The sequence below is a fragment of the Natrix helvetica genome, assembly GCF_964273705.1.
Source record: "Natrix helvetica genome assembly, contig: HAP1_SCAFFOLD_144, whole genome shotgun sequence".
Classification (NCBI taxonomy): Eukaryota; Metazoa; Chordata; class Lepidosauria; order Squamata; family Natricidae; genus Natrix; species Natrix helvetica.
In genome coordinates, this window is record NW_028113619.1 from 11,931 (window position 1) to 30,895 (window position 18,965).

General features: G+C 44.8%; 1 protein-coding gene across 1 annotated transcript; it reads right to left on the reverse strand.

Moving 5' to 3' along the window:
- Positions 1-97: 97 nt before the first annotated feature.
- ARHGEF39 (Rho guanine nucleotide exchange factor 39) lies at positions 98-12,824 on the reverse strand. Its single transcript, XM_081971799.1, has 9 exons — positions 12,461-12,824; positions 10,760-10,854; positions 5,957-6,077; positions 5,584-5,702; positions 5,350-5,420; positions 5,029-5,157; positions 3,016-3,245; positions 2,698-2,786; positions 98-1,849 (listed from the first exon to the last, which is right to left on the reverse strand). Exons 1-9 carry the CDS (start codon positions 12,608-12,610, stop codon positions 1,804-1,806), a joined length of 1,050 nt encoding a protein of 349 aa, XP_081827925.1. The 5' UTR covers positions 12,611-12,824; the 3' UTR covers positions 98-1,803.
- Between the last annotated feature and the right edge of the window lie 6,141 nt (positions 12,825-18,965).

Here is an 18,965-nt window from a genome sequence, read left to right on the forward strand (position 1 = left end):
TAATTATAACATTTTTATATGTTCATACATTCAATTTGTATGGCCGCCTAAAGATACTTAGGCGAAACTGGCAGCCATACAAATCAAATTTGGGGGGGGGGGAGAATATGAAATATTTAATGTATGGAATATCCGTAACGTGTTTGTAGTGCAATATTACATCATATTACTTTTACAATGCTCGAAGCAGTGTGGGCTTTGATAACACAGGATTGGAATTCTGTGCCAGTGCTCATCATGCCTGAGGAAGCAAATTGGACGAAGCCTTTGTCCTTACTAATTACTTCTTTTTTTTTGACTGGTCAGACTCCGGCTTAAGCAGCTTGGCAAATAGAAGATGGCCTGGGCTGTCTTAAGGCGAATGACCTCTGCAAAGGAATTTACTAAGAAAAAAAAGGAGTATTAATTCCTTTCACAAAGGAAGAACTGGCGAAGGATACGGTCCCTCAAAGCAAGAGAAACTTTTTTCTCTCTTGTTGAGCCAGTATAAAACTCAAGGTATTTTGTGATTTCCCTCAAGTTTCTCTGTAGTTCCAGGATCCCTGTATAGATGTACACACATGCATGTACATATAACTTCCACCATTTAGGATGCCTGTCCATTGTCCTCCACAGAAGGATGTGTGATCTAGAATGTTGCTATGACAGCTGGATAAAACTGCTCCTCTGGAAAGTGCACCAAGTATCAAAATCTGCCAAATTTTAAATTTCTTTTTGGCTATTTCCTCACATGACCTTTAAAGTCATCTCTAAAAGCAAGTATCCATTTAGGAAAGCATAATTTTCCACACTGCAAATTTTAGAATAAAAATATATTCTGAATTTTTTTATTCCTTTGACAGTCTATCGAGTAGGGGTTCACATGGATTTTACATTCACACATTGCAAAACAAGATGCATTTGAAAATAAGTGTTACGTGATTTGCTTATTGCATCTACTCATTTTAGATGCAATTGGCAAACATTGTAGAAATTGTTTTGCTACAATAAATTGAAATAAAATTGTTAAAAAGCCACCATAAATGGATCCTTCCTTGCTTAAAAAATGGAATCTATTATCTGAAATTTGGGGATCTGGAAAATATCCACACCCACATTATACAGTTAGCAACAAAGATTCAAAAGTAATCTGTTGTTAATATCTGTTGGGAATTACAGCAATACCAGACTTTGTCTCCATTTGGGGTTCTGGCTGCATAGCTACAGAATTTGAAAATGCTTAAAGCAGCACTTTGTCTGCCCTGGTTGTACTGATGGAATTGGATTATGGAGTAATTGGCTCCCAAGCATGCAGTCTGAAGGACCTGTCCGTGCCCTGACATGTTTTTAAGACCCACTGAGTTCCAGCCCAAAATCTTTCCTTAGTTGGCAGGCGAAACTAATCTTGCAATAGAATTCACAAGGAAAAAACACCACCATTCATAGCCATTAAAAGAAGGCTTTTACATCCCACTGTGCAAGATCCACAGGTATGAAAACTAGCTTGCGTAGAATCTTAATCACTTCCGTCCTCCTGTGCCACATGAGAGTTGCTGAGTAGGCTACCGCATGGCAGGGCTCACTGCCTCTAGGCTCAATAAGTGGGGCTGGTTCTGGAGCCAGCAGCCTCTGAGGAGAAGGGCTGTTCCTAGCATCCTGCTTCTCTGGATGGAAAGAACAGCCAACCAAACCAAGGACGGAGCCGTGTTAGGATTATGCTTGAGTTAGATGTCCAAAGGAGGATAGTACTAATGTCTGCAGGTTGGCAGATTGCCAGACAATTGCCCAGGGCGCACAGGCTATTTCCTGCAGTATCCAGCTGACTCACTCAGCCTTCTGAGCAGGTGGGCTTCCACAGACTTGAAGCTCTCTGTAAGAAGAGGGAAATAATCTGACCACGGTCATAATTGAGAGAATTTCCATCACTAAGCGATGAAGTGCACTTACTTTGCTTCACTGTGACAATCTAGGCAATTGTAATTATTAAATTAATGCCTTGGTTATTAGTGAGGCAACTTCCCACCAGCTTCCACAATCAGGTCAGTGTGGAAGCCAGTAGGAAGGTGCAAGCCCCAAGCGATGTCAAGTGGAGGAGGGAGCAAGAGATGTGGGCGGGCAGGGTGTGTAAGACCTCAGCTTCTGAAGCTGGAAAATGCTGCATAGATTATAGCATGGATCTTTGTCAGCTAGAGACCAGACAGAGTCCCTCCTGACAGTCAGCTGTGACTTGCAAGCTTCCCTACCAGCCTCTCCACTGATTTTCTGCAAAGCCAGAAGGAAACCCTGCAAATGACGATCACATCACAGTCGTAGGGGGCTTGGCAACTGGCTATAAATGTAAATGGGATGCCAAACACCTAATCAGGTGACCCTGAAGCTCTTCATCAGCCCGAACTTCAGTAAGACCATTCAGCCCCATTGCAACTCTTAACAGTCAGAATGAATGGCTGCAGGTTGAGGGCTACCTGTAATGCCTTCCCTTGAACCAAAGGACTGTCTCTGGGTTGGCTCGGTCGGAGATCATTTGAGGCAAAAACTGAGGCGGTGGATGAAATAGAGGAGCTTACCAAGGGAGCCCCAGACTCCCCTACAGCTATGCTGTGGTACTTACAATGCGGCCACTGCCTCAGCCTAATTAACACTTGCTCAGTTGTGATCAATGATTCCTTAAATGTTATCAAAGTGCTTTAGAGAAGAAGCAGGAGGGATGCAGCCTACCTGATAGCCACCACCAGATTCTGGTGCCATTTGGCAAAGTCCTCCTGATCACAAGACATCAATAGTAACTTTTTTTGTGGGAAAGAGAGCTGAAAAGAGAAAGAAGGACAGGAAACTGCCGTGTGGCCAAAAGAAAGAGTTCCCGGTTTCCCTGCCACAAAGTCCCTGGCTAGGGAGTCATCAATGCCTGCCATCCCTTCTTGGCACTAACTCCATTTGTGCCTCCCACATCACCCACCATCATAGATCAACCATGGGCTTCAGGGGAGAGGAGGCAGCCCACTGGCAGAACCTGGGAGTGGGGGGGGAAGCACTTACACTGAGCAGCCCTCCTTGGCTCTGGGTGTGACCAAAGACCTTCTCCACAACGCAGTGACTGAGTGGGTAAACGGCCTGGCAAGCAAACTTGTGTGAATTCCAAGGATGGAGCGGGTGGCAAGGCTTGGCTAACAACAGGATATCGGTGAAAAGGAAGCATCTCCTACGCTGCATCTCAGTCCCCTTGGAGGGGACTTCCATCAGCCAACCTTCCTGGAGATAGCGGCGCCCTGCATGGAAAAAGGACAGAAACCCAGGAACTTATTAAGCAAGCTCTGAAACCATCTGTGGTCCATCGCTGACTGCAGGAGTGGTTTCTCTGGGAAATGCAGAGGGATTAACAACACTGGGGCTGAGGCAAGCCACTGGCACATAATTTCAAAATTTTCAAAAAACACAATGAGATAGCATTTGGATTCCTAACATGTCAAGAGATTTACTTTAGACTCCATTTTCCTCCATGAATCTGAAGGTATATGGAAAATGAGTTTACAATAGGTTTGCGTGTGTGTGCATGTATACTCTGTTCCCGCCTCAGCTCCTGCCCCCCTAGCAGTTAGAATGCATACAAATGCAAGTAAACAACTGCGCCTTTGGTGGGAAGGCAATAGCGTTCCGTGCGCTCTGGAAAAGCAGCTGTGAAAAGAGGGAGGGGTTGCAAAAAGAACCCTTGAGAGGTCCATGTATCAAGACTTTCTATGTTTCTGAAAGTCCAAGCCAGCACCTGATTACTGCTTATCCACTAATTATCCACTAATCTGAAGTAGCACTTTATATTCATTGGATTTTCCCAGCCTCCATCTACGTTTGGCATAGATGGCAACTGGCACGTCAACTAAGAGAAGGTAGCAGTTTCCCAAACCCCTGAACGGGACTAGGGAGCTCCCCACCCTCTGATGGTAACTCTAAATCCTCACCAGGGCCATCCAGGTGGGTCTAGCTCTGCTTCCAAAGATGCCTGTTGCCCAGAGGGTCCTGGGCGGTGAAGATGATCTTGGCTCAACTGTGCTTCTCCCACCCGCTTCACAACAGTCACAGAGTGAGGCCATTCTTTATTTTGCCCATCTTTACATCATCAATTCATTGGATAAATGTTTGTGAAACAACGTGCCTTGTTCATTGGTGACCCCATCACTTGAAAGGTCTCTGATAGTGTAGGTTTCAGAAATCAATCATGGCAGTTTGTGTCCAAAATATCTGTCTACTCTCGCAGAGTTTATTTGGCTTTTTTATATAGTTTTTACAAGCAAAGCACAGAGCAACAACACATTGTTTTGGTTCCCTCCCCTATTTCTTCCCTAGTGAAATCAGAAAACTTATTCAGGCCAAAGTTGACTCATGCCTTTGCTCGGTGAATTAATGGGCTAAAAGATAACTGGCTGTGCATCACCTTTCCCTTATTCCCGCATCTGGTTCTGCTAATTAGGTGAGCTTGTAGGTATCCAAGATAACCACCTACTGAGATCATAGTAGTTTCCTATACATGTCTTTACATAGCCTTACCTCTCATTCCTACATAATAGGTCAAAAGTTTGTGCAGTTGGTTGGACTGGTTGGGCTGATAGGCTTCCTCACTTGGTATTCCTGTTCGTTAAACAGTTCCCCCCATAGATCTGAGTTTGAAGTCAGATTTGTCTTCAAACAAGGATTAGAATGTTTCTTCTTTATCAGTTGGTAAAGATACTGATTTCATTGGGTTTGTCTTTATTTTGTGTATATGCCTTCAAATCAGTGCTGACTTCTGGCAACTGCCTGGAGGAGTCCCTGTAGCTTTCTTAGCAAAAATTCAGAAATGGCTTGCGACACCTTCTCCTTCTTAGGATTGAGAAAGAAGAAGCAACCCAAGGATATCCAACTGGCTTTGTGTCTAAGGCAGGACTAGAATTCAGGGTCCCTGGTTTCCAGCCTGATCCTTGCATTGTAGCATTAATTGCTGGTTTTATTCTATGCCTGGCCTGTGTTTAGTTCTAGCCTCATCATGACTGTCTAGCATAGGAGGACTTGAGGCCTCACCTGGAGCCAGCACTTGGGTCTTCCGTCCTTTCAGCTGTTTCTGAATCTGTCTCATCAGCAGCAGGTTCTCATGGGCACGAGCAATTTCCTGGACTCTGCGCAGGACATCTGAGACAGACCTTAGGGACCCTGCAAGCGACAGCATATCACCCAAGAGCAACATCACCTCTTCTCCTGCCTGGGTAGCCGGGAAGGGGAGAAAAGCCACCCCTACAAAATGATGTTAGGCAAGACTCAGGGGTCTCTACTGCTGGGATGAAGAGCTGAACAGCTGGAAGCAAAAATTCAGGGGCATATCGCAGGGCTTAGTTGGAATCCTACCTTGGAGTTGGTCAAATCCAGAGCTCTCTGGGGGAGTGTGCTCCACCAAATCTTGCAGGAGGCACCTATACCTAACAAGCAGATATTAGAGGTGGAGGAGATCTAAACAACTGCCTCTCAAGATATCTTTCAGCCATGGCCCCCAGCAGTCTCTCTCGGGAGCCCAGGGAGGAGGGGCAGGTGAAGGTTGGCTTCCCAGCCAGAGAAGGGGGACTCGGCTCTTCTGCCACTTACTGATGAAGCCTTTGCAGGGGCAGGGGCAGCAGCTCTTCCAGACGGCAACCTTTAAGCTCTGGACGGGATTCTTGAAGCTTCTTGAAGCGGGAAAAAGCTTTGTTCTTCTTCACCAGCTTCTGCAGATGCAGCCCAGTAAAGGGGAAAAGCAGGTCAGGGTGGCTGGCCTGCAGGTTCTGAGAACAGATCCCCAGCCTCATCTCCAGACCAAGATCTTGACCAAACAAATGACCCAAGGAGGCCCTTGGTTGCCAAGAACAGACAGCTGGAAGAATAAACCGGGAGGGGGGGGGGAGAGAAAGGGCAATGCCGGGCATAAAGCACCGCCTCCTCTGACCTATGAAGTCATCTGCGGTGAGCAAGAAGGACATACCTTCAGGGTGTTCTGGGCCGCTTCCAGATTCTCTGCGTAATGGATATAGAACACCAGCTGGTGGCAGAAACTCTCCAGTCCTAATGCAAAATGGCCACTGGCCAGGTGGAAAAGCAGAGTCCTGCAAGCAAAGAGAGGAGCCTTGAAGGAAATGGCCAGGGGGGCTTTCTGCACTCATCTTCAGTGCAAAGGGTAAAGCACAAAGAGGAGCAGAAACTGCTCAGAGGTCCAACTTCTTCCACTCCATCTGTCTTGCATTTTTGTGAGACTCTCTAAAGTTTGTTTGCTGACCTGACCAATTACATCTGCCTTAAAGAAAAAGTCAGAACCTGTCAGCTGACGGAATGGCACTTGAGGGCCCTTGGGAGCCCTCTGGGCTTGGCTGTTTTCTTGCAGATCTTTCATTATCCAAACTAGGTCACATCAACAATGCTGGACTTCCTAGGTAACATCAGATCCAGCACTGATGAAATTGCTTACTTTGTTAGCTCTCTGTTTTGTTAGACGCTGGTCGGTGTATTTTTGAGGTATTGTGGTTTGCTACTGTTTAGCTATATTTTGTGTGTTAGACTGACTATTTTGATAACTGAATTACTGAACCATGTATGACTTGGACTGTTAACTGGACTCTGAATACCTCTATATTTCTACATAGTAAACTACTATAAAAAAATAAACTACTCCTAGAAAAACCAGAAGACACTTCAGTAGATGTACAAGACACGGGAGGGGCCGGAGCACTGCCAACTGGGGGAGATGGGGCGACATTAAGAAAGCTCAGATCACACAAATAAGTAAGAAAATCCACGTGATATAAACTGACCGAAATTACCAATTGAATTTACCACACTGACTATATGCTATTATGTAATACTTGAATTCTATGCAAATGTACACTATGAGTTTGGAGGTGGGGGGTGCACCTACCGCATTTCGCGGCTGCCAAAATTTGTAATCTTTCCCATACCTTTTCCCTTTGTAAAATATTAAAAAACCAATAAAACTTTGTTTAAAAAAAAAAAGAAGAAGCCTTCCCTGGACCCAGCTCTGTTAGCCAACTACTGTCCTGTCTCCAACCTTTGCTTTCTGGCGAAGGTTGTAGAGAGTGTGGTGGCACAACAGTTTCCGCGCCACTTGGAGGAAAATGATTATCTGGACCCGCGCCAGTCCGGTTTCCGGCCCGGCCACAGCACGGAGACGGCATTGGTCGTGTTGGTGGATGATCTCTAGAGGGCCAGAGATGGGGGTTGCTCCTCCATCCAGGTCCTATTAGATCTCTCGGCGGCTTTCGATACCATCGACCATGGTATACTATTGCATCGACTGGAGGGGTTGGGGGTGAGGGGCACCGTTTTGCGGTGGTTCTCCTCCTACTTCTCTGGCCGAGTGCAATTTGTATTGGCAGGGGGGCAGAGGTCGACCTCGAGGCCGCTCTCTTGTGGGGTGCCACAGGGGTCGGCCCTCTCGCCTCTCCTGTTCAATACATATATGAAGCCGCTGGCCGAGATCATTCGTGGGTTTGGGGTAGACTACCATCTGCACGCGGATGATACCCAGCTGTACATTTCTACCCCAAACCACCCCAACGATGCCATCGAGGTGATGTCTCGGTGTCTGGAAGCTGTACAGATCTGGATGGGAAGTAACAGACTCAAGCTCAACCCGTCCAAGACTGAGTAGCTGTGGCTACCGGCGCCCCGGTTCAACCAGCTGACTCCATCACTGGCCATTGGGGGCGAACGTCTGGCCCCCGTGGATCGGGTACGCAATTTGGGCGTCCTTCTGGATACCCGGTTGTCCTTGGATGACCATGTGACAGCCGTGGCCAGGGGGGCGTTCCACCAGGTTCGCCTGGTGCGCCAATTGCGTCCCCTATTGGACCGGAGTGCCCTTCGCACAGTCACTCATGCGCTTGTGACGTCTCGGCTAGACTACTGTAACGCTCTCTACATGGGGCTCCCCTTGAGATGCACCTGAAGGCTACAGCTGGTTCAGAATGCGGCCGCGCGGGCAGTCTCGGGAGTCTCTAGCTACTCCCACGTAACACCTCTTCTGCGCGGGCTACACGGGCTACCTGTGGCTTTTCGGGTGCGCTTCAAGGTGTTGACCATCATTTTTAAGGCGCTCCATGGCACAGGACCTAGTTATTTGCGGGATCTTATCCTGCCCCATACATCCCTCCGGCCGATTCGCTCACACAGAGAGGGACTCCTCCAGGTGCCGTCCACTAGGCTGTGCCAGCGGACGACGCCTAGGGGAAGGGCCTTCTCTGTGATGGGCCCGACCCTCTGGAATGACCTCCCCCCCGACATTAGAATGACTACGGATCTCCGCTCCTTCCGTCAGAAACTTAAAACCCACCTATTCCAGCTAGCCGGCTTGGCCTAATTCCACCTATCCCACCTCAGACCTATTTCTAAATTTTTTAAGATTGGTTTTAAGGTCTGTTTTTTAATTTTTATAAATTGTACAGGGGCTGTTTAATCTGATTTTTACTTATGTGTTTGATTGTTTATATGTTTTAAATTTATGCCTGTACACCGCCCCGAGTCCCTCCGGGGAGAGGGGGCGGTCTAGAAATTTAATAAATTATTAAATTAATTATTATTATTCTGTATGCTGGTTTGTGCGTGTTATTCCGTATCACTCTCATTACGCTTCTCTGCATACTCGCTCTCCTAATGGGGAGCTTAATTACTTAACAGGGGCAATGGGACAGTTTGCCATAGCCAGCTCTCCACAGGACAACTCACTGCAGGACAATGTAACAAGCCTATGTAATCATTTAAAATAAATAAAAATATTTTAATTTTTGCGATTCACATTTCATTCTGTCCCTCCTTTTGCATCCTTTCTTTAATGATTCTATTCCACCATTTCTTTGATATTTAGTGTCACTCTTGTCCTGCAGCGAGTTGGTTGTGGCAAGTTGGCTGTGGCGAGTTAGCTGTGGTGAATTGGCCTTGGCAAGTTGGTCATGGTGAGGTGGCCATGGTGAATTATTCTAGACCCGCAGTGGGGCATCTCAAGGTTCGGTCTTGGGCCTGGCACTCTTCAACGTCTTCATAAGTGTCGTAGATGAGGGAATAGAGAGGGAATTCTCTGCAGATTATACCAAGGGGGCGGGGAGGTGTTTGCCAAAACTTTAGATGGCAGAGTCAAGATTCAGAAGGATCTTGGCAGACTTGAGCATTGCGCCCTATCCAGGAAGATGCAGTTCACCGGTGAGAAAAGTATGTCTCACACTTAGGGGGAAAAAACAAATGCACAGGTATAGAAGGTACCTGGATGGACAGGAACTCTGAGGAGGATCTAATTGTCCTGGAGGATCATTGCTGAGGTATGAGCCAAAATAAGCCAGCGCAGTTCTAGCTGCATCAATCGAGAGACCAAGGGAAGTGACAGGACTAGCGCACTAATGAGGCCACATTTGGAATCCTGCATCCTGCTCTGGTCAGCACGATGCGAAAAGGATGCCGAGGCCCTGGAAAGAGTACAGGGAAGAGCAACAAAGAGGATCAGGGATCTGGAGGCAAAATCATAGGACAAACGGCTAGGGGTACTAGGTGTGTTTAGCCCATTGAAGGGGAGACACAACAGCAATCTTCCCATACTTCAAGGGCTGCCAAGGGGGAAGGGGATGTCCATTTGTTCTCCACTGCGCCTGAGGGCAGGACTAGAAGCAATAGGTGGAAGCTCATCAGAGGGAGATTCAACCAAAAAATAGGGGTGAATTTTCTGGCAGAGTGATCAACAATGGAACAGATTGCCTCCTGCAGCTGTGGAAGCTCCATTGCTGGAGGACTTCAAGACAAGATTGGGCAATCACTTGTCCAGGATGGTTAAGGACTCCTGCCTTGGACAGGGGATTGGACTAGAAGACCTCCAAGATCCCTTCCAACATTATGATTCCATGGTTCTATGAAATGGGGGTAAGTACAATCACTGCATGAAGATGTTGTGGTAAGGAATCATTTAATATTGTATGCCTTTTTTTTGTGAAAAACACAAGTTCTGTAACTTAATTTTTTCTTATATACATTTTGTTACATTTATAAAGGAAGATAAATACTAACAAAAATTAATATAAAGAATAAAAGGTACAAAAAGAAAAGATAAAAATAGGAAAAAGAAGCTTTTGATTCACTTTTTGGCAAACACGATATGGTTACCTACACCAACCCTTCTTCCCTTGTAGGGAATGCTGCATCTTTTGACCATATCATAATCTTGCTGCAGTTGTCAAATACAAAAACAAAGTTGCATGACCTTTTTTTGCAGCTGTCTATCCATTTTTCCCAAAAGGAAAGTCTCTGGTTTAAATAATACATAAATCTTTAAAATCTACTGAATTACTTTATCTATTTGTATCCAAAACGCTGAAATTGTATTATTCAAACATTTCCATCATAAATTTGAAGTGCCTTTATACATTCTAGACAATTTCTCTGGTGACTTACACTAACAATACATCGTTTATAAAAATCCTCCTAACATTAGAACATAATGTAAATTTCAATATTTTCAGCCACATCCTTTTCCCATTGTTCCATTCTATACGGTAATCAAAATTTGTAGCTCATTTTATCCTACTTTCTTGCATGCAAATTTAATTTTTCACGCCAAATCCTATACACAGCAACACCCAGCTGGTTAAACAATAAGGCATTGGCTGTGAACGCTCCTTTCCATCACCCATAGAGGGATGGGTGAATTCCAAGGAAGAAGGCCAATGAGAGTACATTGTCCTCTCCCTACCCCTACCCCCCCCTGCCGCCCACAATGCCACAAGGCTGACCTTACCGGCTGGCGGAGCAGATGGACTGCCAGGGTCCAAAGAGAATGTTGTGGATGTCTGGCCTCAAGATCCCCTTGGCCTTCAGGGTGACCACAAAGTACTGAAAAGGGACATAGCACCATTACTGCCCAGGTGAAGCCGAGTACAACAACAATAGGAATTTTCACTCTTCCTGCAACATGGAGAAAATCTGGCTCATTGGGCATGTCAAGTTTTGTCCTTTACTGCTTTTTAATCAGTTTACTCAGTGCAACGCCTCTTCAGAGAGCCTGTCCTAAATAAAATTAATTGACCAAGTCTGGGCTAAAACTGGGCTTTGCTTATGCTGCTACCTACTAGCCAAAATGTGCTAAGCTAACCAGGAATCTCTTTAGAATGATGAATGTAGCATGGCTAAAGATAGGCTGCTAACTTAGCAAAAATCTCAAGTGACTAAAGCCACAATGGGCAGTAGAAGTCAAATCCATGGGCCCCTGTTGGTGTTGATGAGAGAAGACTGTAATTCAGAACATAAAGAGTACCTGTAAAAGGTCACGAATTACCAAATAAAAAGGAAGAAATCAAAATAGATATGTGTCTGTGAAATTAAGGGAAAATTTAAAAATGTAATAGATATAAAAGAAGGAAGCCTGATTGTGTGAAATTGTGGAAGAAATTCAAATCCAAGCAATGTTTATGTATCTTACCAAAGAAGATTTTAAACTTAGAAATAATAATAGACTAGATTAGACTAGACTACAAAGTAGAAGACTTTATTGGCCAATGTGACCGGACACACAAGGAATTTGTCTCCAGTACATTAGCTCTCAGTTTACATACAAACAGCAAGGTAATATAATCAGTGTGCACAGAAACATAAAAACAACATGTGCATGCAAACAAGATTAATGTGGCTAAATGACGGGGCAACACCAAAGAGTGTTTCAAAAAGGAGGAGAACACGGAGAATCTCATGGCTGGCTGAAGTTGAAATGATCCAGCAAAACAATGAAGGGGGCGGGCACCCGAACCTCCCCTGCTCCCCCCCCCCCAGGTTTCCTAATAAAGGCAAATCCAGTGAACATTGTTCAAGTCACCAGCATTTGGGTCCCCTTCCAAAGGGAGGCGCCGGGGAGGGGGCAGGCCTGCTCTTTCTACCGGGAATATTTCCCTTTCCGTGAGTGAATGTGTGTGTAGGGCTGGGAGAGAGGGGGGGGGGGCATTGTCACGGTTTCTTCCAGTTGCTTTGTTTTGTTTTAAACATTTCAGTAAAGTGCTGTTTTCAGGTGCCTTCCATTAGGGGAAGCAGACATACATTAGGGGGAAAGGCATTTATGTATCGGTGTAGCTTAGGTTAGTAGTCCATTTCCAGAGATTTTGAATAGCTTCCAGTATGAACAAAGATTGAAAATTAAGTATCAATTCACTCAATTCTGGTCAACCACTAGCCCCTTTGGGACAGTCCAATCTTATTCCTCCCCTATTTTGTTCTCGAAGAGGCCTGTTTAACAGCTGCCGGGGAAGGCTCCATAACCCGGGGGCCGCTGCTCCAAAGGAGACAGGCCCCTTAAACCAGGGTTATGGAGCCTTCCCCGGCAGCTGTTAAACAGGCCTTCCCCGCGTCTCGCTTGCCCTACGAAGTTATCCCGACCTCCTCCACACCCGCGGGCACCCAGGGACTCGCAAGAGACGCGAGAGCAGCGCCTCCTCCTCCTCCTCTTCCTCACCGTCGCCACCCCTTCCAGCTGTTCCAGGTATCGCCCTTCGGTCCGGAGCAGCTCCTCCGCTCGGGCGCGGCGTTTGCGCTCCCAGCTGGCCCTCCGCTCCGGCGAGGAGCTGCGGCTCTGCCCGGGAGGGCCTGTAGCGGCGGCGCTCATCCCCGGGAAGACAGTTCCGTCGCGGGCGCAGTTTCGGACCGGCCGGGAGCCCAGAGGACGGCGGGAGAGCCGGGCCTTGGGCCGCCGCCCTTCTCGGCCAAGCTAGCTGGGTCTGCCCGAGCGCCGCCGCCGCCGAGCCTCCCGCCCGCGTTCAAACGGCCAGCCAGCGCCGCCCCTTCCGGAGTCACGAGGGAGGGAGGGAGGGAGGGAGGACAGGGAAGAGGCCGGGGGACTGACGAGGTCTTTCCTTTGAGCATCTGCACTTTTATTAAGGCTCAGAAACCTCCTCTCTGTTTGTTTTACTTTGAATTGGCTGTTTCGCCCGTCCTTGTCTCGTCGGCATTGAGAGCCATTCCCACTTCACAAAGGAAGCCTGGCACAACATGGGAGAACAAACCCACCAGGAGTAGATTCAGCAGCCCATCTGCATTTCAAAGGCAAGGGCCGCTCTTTGGAAGACAGCAGTCCACTTTTTGCACAGAGAGCACGCTGGGTTGAAAAGAAGGCTCAAAGAGTCCAAAGATGTCCAAAATGGACAGCCCTCCCTCAAGAGAGGCTGAGAGATAGACATTATATATCTCCTGTCTACAACAGGGTCCTTTCATCAGTCCCAAGAAGGCTCCACACCCATTTGCACCACTCAGGTGACCCCCCCCCAGGACACAGCTAAACCTCCAAGTGGCCTCAACGACTCTCTAAAAGGATGCAAATGGCCAGATGTCTGCAAGGAGTATACATCCTTCCCTTTCCCACCATCCAGTCAGAGCTGAAGAAGCTTCTTGGCTAAGAACCAAAATGTCTTCAATGGAAAACAAGAAAGTCCAGTGGCCTCTTGAAAAAGCCCCTTTGGGGCATTCCGAGGACAGTTTCTCAGAGGCCTGAGGCATCTGGAAGGAATTCCTTATGTGGAATGGGGTGACTGGGTGGAATTCCAGAGGCGGGGCTGAGCTGTGCTTGAGGGAGGGGCTCATTGTGGTGGCCCACCCAAGAGTTTGCCATCATTGCTCTTACACAGGTATAAACAAACTTTCTGCCCAGAAGAACTGGGCAAGGACTAAATGACAGGCAGTCCTCAACTTAAGACTATAGTTGTGACCAGAATTTTCTTCGTTAACAAGGTGATTGTTAAACAAGTTGCACCTGATTTTATGACCTTTTTTGCCAAGGTTGTTAAGGGAACGACTGCAGTTGTTAAGTAAATCACACAGTTGTTAAATAAATTGGGCTTTCCCATTGACTTTGCTTATCCGAAACTGGCTGGGACAGGTGCGAATGGCCAGCATGTGACCCAGGGCCCCCCTCCCCAACCATTGTAAATATATGCTGATTGCCAAGCGCCTGAATTTTGATCAGGTGACCCTGGGGATGCTGTGATGGTTGTACATATAAGGGCCAGTCATAAGTCACTTTTTTTGTCCTGTCATAACTTTGAACAGTCACTAAACAGTTGTAAGTTGAGGACTACTTGTATTCCAACATAGTCATAGGGGCTGACCCACTGGGTTCCATGTTGGGAGGGCAGTAACCTTTATCATCAACAGAGAGTAAACCCCCCTCCTTTCTAGCACTGATGATGTTACCTTGTTGGGTCATGAAATGTCTGAAGAAATCAGCCGAACTTAAAGAGTACCAAGTACCCCACAATTCAATCCGGCGCCACATATATTCTCTACTCTTGGTATTTATTTTATTTATTAATCATTTTTTATATGCCGCACCCTCTCCACCAAGGGACTCGGGGCGGCGCACAATATTTACTACATAACAAATAATGACAATGACAAGGAGGAGATATACAAAAAGCATTATACACACACAATAAATAAATAATCAATTAATTAAAACAGCAAAAAAGCAATTAAAAAACAATTAAAACACCCAGAGTCAAACCTAATTTAAAATTGTATCCAGAGGGATTAGAATAGCTATAATTCAAGCCAGGCCGGCTAGTCGGAACAGGTGGGTCTTGAGTTTCATGCGGAAGGAGCGGAGATCGGTTGTTGTTCTGATGTCAGGGGGGAGGTCATTACAGAGGGCTGAGCCCATCACAGAGAAGGCCCTGCCCCTCGGCGCCGCCCTCTGGCATTGCTTGGTGGACGGCACCCGGAGAAGTCCTTCCCTGTGAGAGCGAATTGGTCGCAGGGATGTATGGGGCAGGATACGATCCCGCAAATCATTTGTATATGTGGATCATTTTTTAAATTCTTTTTGCTTTTTTATTTGCATGTTTTATGTGAATTGAAAATATTTTTAAAAAACCTTCAATAAATGTTTAGATTACATTTTTCGGCAAGAAATAACATTTGCAGAGGGCCGAGAAAATACCTTTGAAGGGCAGAGGAAGAACTGCTCCAAGGATAGATAAGAGAGAGTCTATGGTGAAACTGTCATCAGATGTCAGGGAAATAAAGGAAGCACCTTTGGCCTAGGCTTCCAGTCATGGGGAGGAATGGGAGGACAGAGAGCTGAGGGTCCACCTTTGGCTCCTGAAGAAAAGGTGGGATATAAATGTCACAGACAACCAGGATCCAGCTTCCTGCCCCACTCGCTCTTCTTTTTAAGGTCCTCCAAACTTTCTCTCCCTGGATTCCAATTAATCTCTAACCTTTGCTTTATCTAAACTTTGAAAGCCCCACTGCACCTGCTTGTCATAGTGGCTGCTTTCTAATGATGCTGGTGGTGGATTTAAAAAAAAAAAGATTTTCAAAAATAGATGCAGTTAGTTGGTGTTATGCAACATTTTAAAAAGCAGCTCTAAGATGCGAAAACTTACAATGTCTTGTAAGGCATTGCTGTGTTGATCCAATCAAAGATTAGGGAATGTTCCCATTGCAAAAGTGTTTTGTCACTGCCAGGTGAAGGTTTGGCTAATGGTCACTCACTCACAACCTGTTTAGGTTTAGGTTTATTTGGATTTATATGCCGCCCTTCTCCAAAAGGACTCAGGGCGGCATACAACATTAAAAACACACATCACAAAAGTTAAAAAAAGATTAAACCCATTTCCAAAAAGACCAAACCATTTTTTTTAAAGAAACAATACATTTAAAATAAATTAACATTAACAGGCCAGGCCGGCTTGCTGGAAAAGCCAACTTTTTAGGGTGCATCGGAAGGACCGGAGGTCAGGGATTATGCGGAGCTCCGGGGGCAGCTCATTCCAGAAACTTGTCGGTCCACCTTCTGCCCCCCCCCCCTTTGCTTTTTACCTGGGATGTCCAGGTAAGTGTAGCTAGAACAGATGGGACACTCCACCCTGGTCAACAGCTGGGAAATAATTCGGGACAAGCATAAATTTACTTCCAGCCAAATACAACAAATTCTTTGGTATATTTGGAGAGCCAGCTCAGCATTAAATGTTTCAGCGCCCATTCAATCCACTTTGCTGAGGAGTATGAATTTTAACTCAGGAATGTATCGGTATCAATTCAATTATCATGCCATGTAGCCCACAGAGATGGTGTGTGCTGCCCAAATCCTTATGGAATTGGGCAGCTTTCTGAAGCAAATAAATAAAAAGCTTGTGAACCAGAATACCATAGGCCGATTTGTCAAATGCTTTGTAGAAAACAAGATATGTGGACAGAATTCGCACCATCTAGTAAGGAAATTACCTAATCAATAAGGTAATAAGGTCTGGCAAACCCATGCTGACTCTTGGCAATGGTTTTATTCTTTAAGGATTATTTGGTTTGTTCCAGAGCCTAAGACAAACCCCATTGTGCTCCCTCACTAGGGGAGGCTATGGGCAAAGCACTTCAGGAGTGGATAACAGCTTCCCCCTCCCCCGCTTCCCTCCTGTAAACCAGACAGGAAAGAAGACTAGATGTACTAATTCTACTTTATTGTAAAGCAACAATAGCAGAATCTTGCCAGTCTGCAGGTACAAACTTTCCAGCATCCCTTTTAACCACCTGATCAGTTAGGGCAAATCTTCCCTCTGCTAAGTCACTGAGGACTTCTGCCTGTCTTCTCTGGTTGTTTCCTGGGCAACATCTTTTCCCCTTTTCTCTAAGGTCAACCACACATTGTATTACAATGTCAAGTGTGTGTTGTGTGTGTGTGTGTGTGTGTGTGTGTGTACACAAATTGAGGTGGCCTTGGACTGGGCACTTTCAGTCAGAAGTTGAATATTGTTTATTACCCAGGAGATGGAAAGAAGGAACAGGGTTCCTTTTATAGCTAAAAAGTTTACAGCGAGAACAATACAATGCAATCAATGGCCAAATAATATCATTTAAGCTTTGTGGCCAACCCTTTAATGAGGTGATTATCCCAGGTTATGCTCCAATCACTGACACAGAAGCAGAGAACAAGAGGAGGATGGGGCTTACCATTGGGAGTTATATTATCAAGCAACAAACCAGATGTGGATTAAGGAGTGGGTAACACTAAAAAATTCCAGATTATTGAATGTAGAGGGTCATGATTTACTGTTGGGATAGCATGCTTTTTTATGGTATAAGGGAACTAAAGCACATGGTTATTTTAGAAGACATTATATAAGGGAGGCCTTGTTATTAAATTGGGAAAAGGTTAAAAGACTACACTACTTAAAAACTCCAGCCTGGATATCAACTATTGAAGCATTTTCATATCCAATAATATATAAAAAGGAACAAACAGTTAGATCGTATTCTGCCCCATACATCCCTGCGACCAATTCGCTCGCACAGAGAAGGACTCCTCCAGGTACCGTCCACCAGACAGTGTCGAGGGGCGGCGCCTAGGAGTAGAGCCTTCTGTGTGGCGGGCCCAGCCCTATGGAATGACCTCCCTCCGGATATCAGGACTACGTCTGACCTCCATTCCTTCCGAGTTAAGCTCAAGACCCACCTATTCCAAGTAGCTGGCCTGGCTCAACCATGATCTAACTATATCGCTCCTGACGGGTTTTTATTAGTATAATTCAATTGAATTTATTTATTGGGATTTTTAAATATTGTGACTTTTTAATTGTTTTACAGCTATCAGCCTACCTCCTCCTTGTATACGTCTTATATACGTCCTTGTCATATGTATGTCCTGTCCAGATTTGTATTGTACTTTGTATTCTATTTGTTTATTGTACGCCGCCCCGAGTCCTTCGGGAGAGGGTGCGGCTTAGAAATAAATATTCTATTCTATTCTAGATATGTTGAAATATTGAATACAGAGGGTGAGCTCAAATCTATTCAAGACTTGAATCAAGAAGGAATAGAAAGGAATTGGTATTCATATTTACAGATACAATCTAGATATAATGAAGATAGAAAAGCAAAAGGTATTTACAATGAAATGATGGAGTTAGATCAAATCTTAACAGGTACTGATGAAAAAGTAATTAAAAAACTATATGGATAGAGACTAAATTACAAGAGGAACAAGTTAAAGAAATTATGATAGCTTGGGGGAAAAACTTTGGGCATGGGATAGATTTAGAGAAATGGCAGAAATTGTGGTCTCAAAATTATAAAATGACAATGTCAACTCCATATAGAGAAAATTTGTATAAGATGTTTTACAGGTGGCATCTACCCCCAACGAGAATTGCAAGAATGTCCAAGAATAAATCAGAAAAGTGTTGGAAATGTCATCAGATACCGGGTTCATACTACCACATGTGGTGGACTTGTATTGAAGCTAAAAGATACTGGACTAAAATCCACATGTGGTTGGAGAAAATGATACACAAACATATAGACCTTAAACCAGAGATCTTTCTATAGGGAATCATACCAGAAATTTATAACAAAGACTTTAAATATTTGATTGTAAACATTTTAACAGCAGCTAGAATTGTATTTGCAAAAAACTGGAAAAGTGAAATTATACCAAAACAGGAAGAAGTTATCCGAAAGATAATGGAGTGTGCTGAAATGAGCAAATTGACATTTGAAATCAGAGAACAAGAAGATGAGCAATTTTATAAGATATGGGATTTGTTTTATCAGTGGCTGGAAAAAAGGACTTGGAAATGAAAAATGTTTTACTTATGTTTTAATTGAAGGAGAAAAGTAAGAATGCAATAATGTTGTTAAACAGGCTAATAATGATACAATGAAACACTGACATATATATGAATAATTTAGAATCTTTTGTTATAAAATGAAGGGCAAAGATAATAACGAATTTATGTACATTTGATAGAGGATTGGTAATATAATGTATAACTCTAAGTGCATACTATAAAGATATCCTGTTGAAAATAGTGATAGATATATAAACACTTGATAAACTCTTTTATACTGTAAAAACATCTAAAATGAGACAATGATTACATAAAGGTATGTTGTTATTAAGCAGACAATCAAGAATGTAATTAAGTTTACTGGGGGGGAAAAGAAATAATCGTAATTGAATATATGCTGTACAA

What these genes read in the sequence shown, in the direction of transcription:
- ARHGEF39 (XM_081971799.1), bottom strand. Translation starts at nt 12,610, where the DNA reads ATGAGCGCCGCCGCTACAGGCCCTCCCGGGCAGAGCCGCAGCTCCTCG. An exon ending in CCCCTGCAAAGGCTTCATCA is followed by an intron (nt 5,421 to 5,583) that starts GTAAGTGGCAGA and finishes TCTGCTTGTTAG; the next exon opens with GTATAGGTGCCTCCTGCAAG. An exon ending in GCCAAGGAGGGCTGCTCAGT is followed by an intron (nt 2,787 to 3,015) that starts GTAAGTGCTTCC and finishes TTCTCTTTTCAG; the next exon opens with CTCTCTTTCCCACAAAAAAA.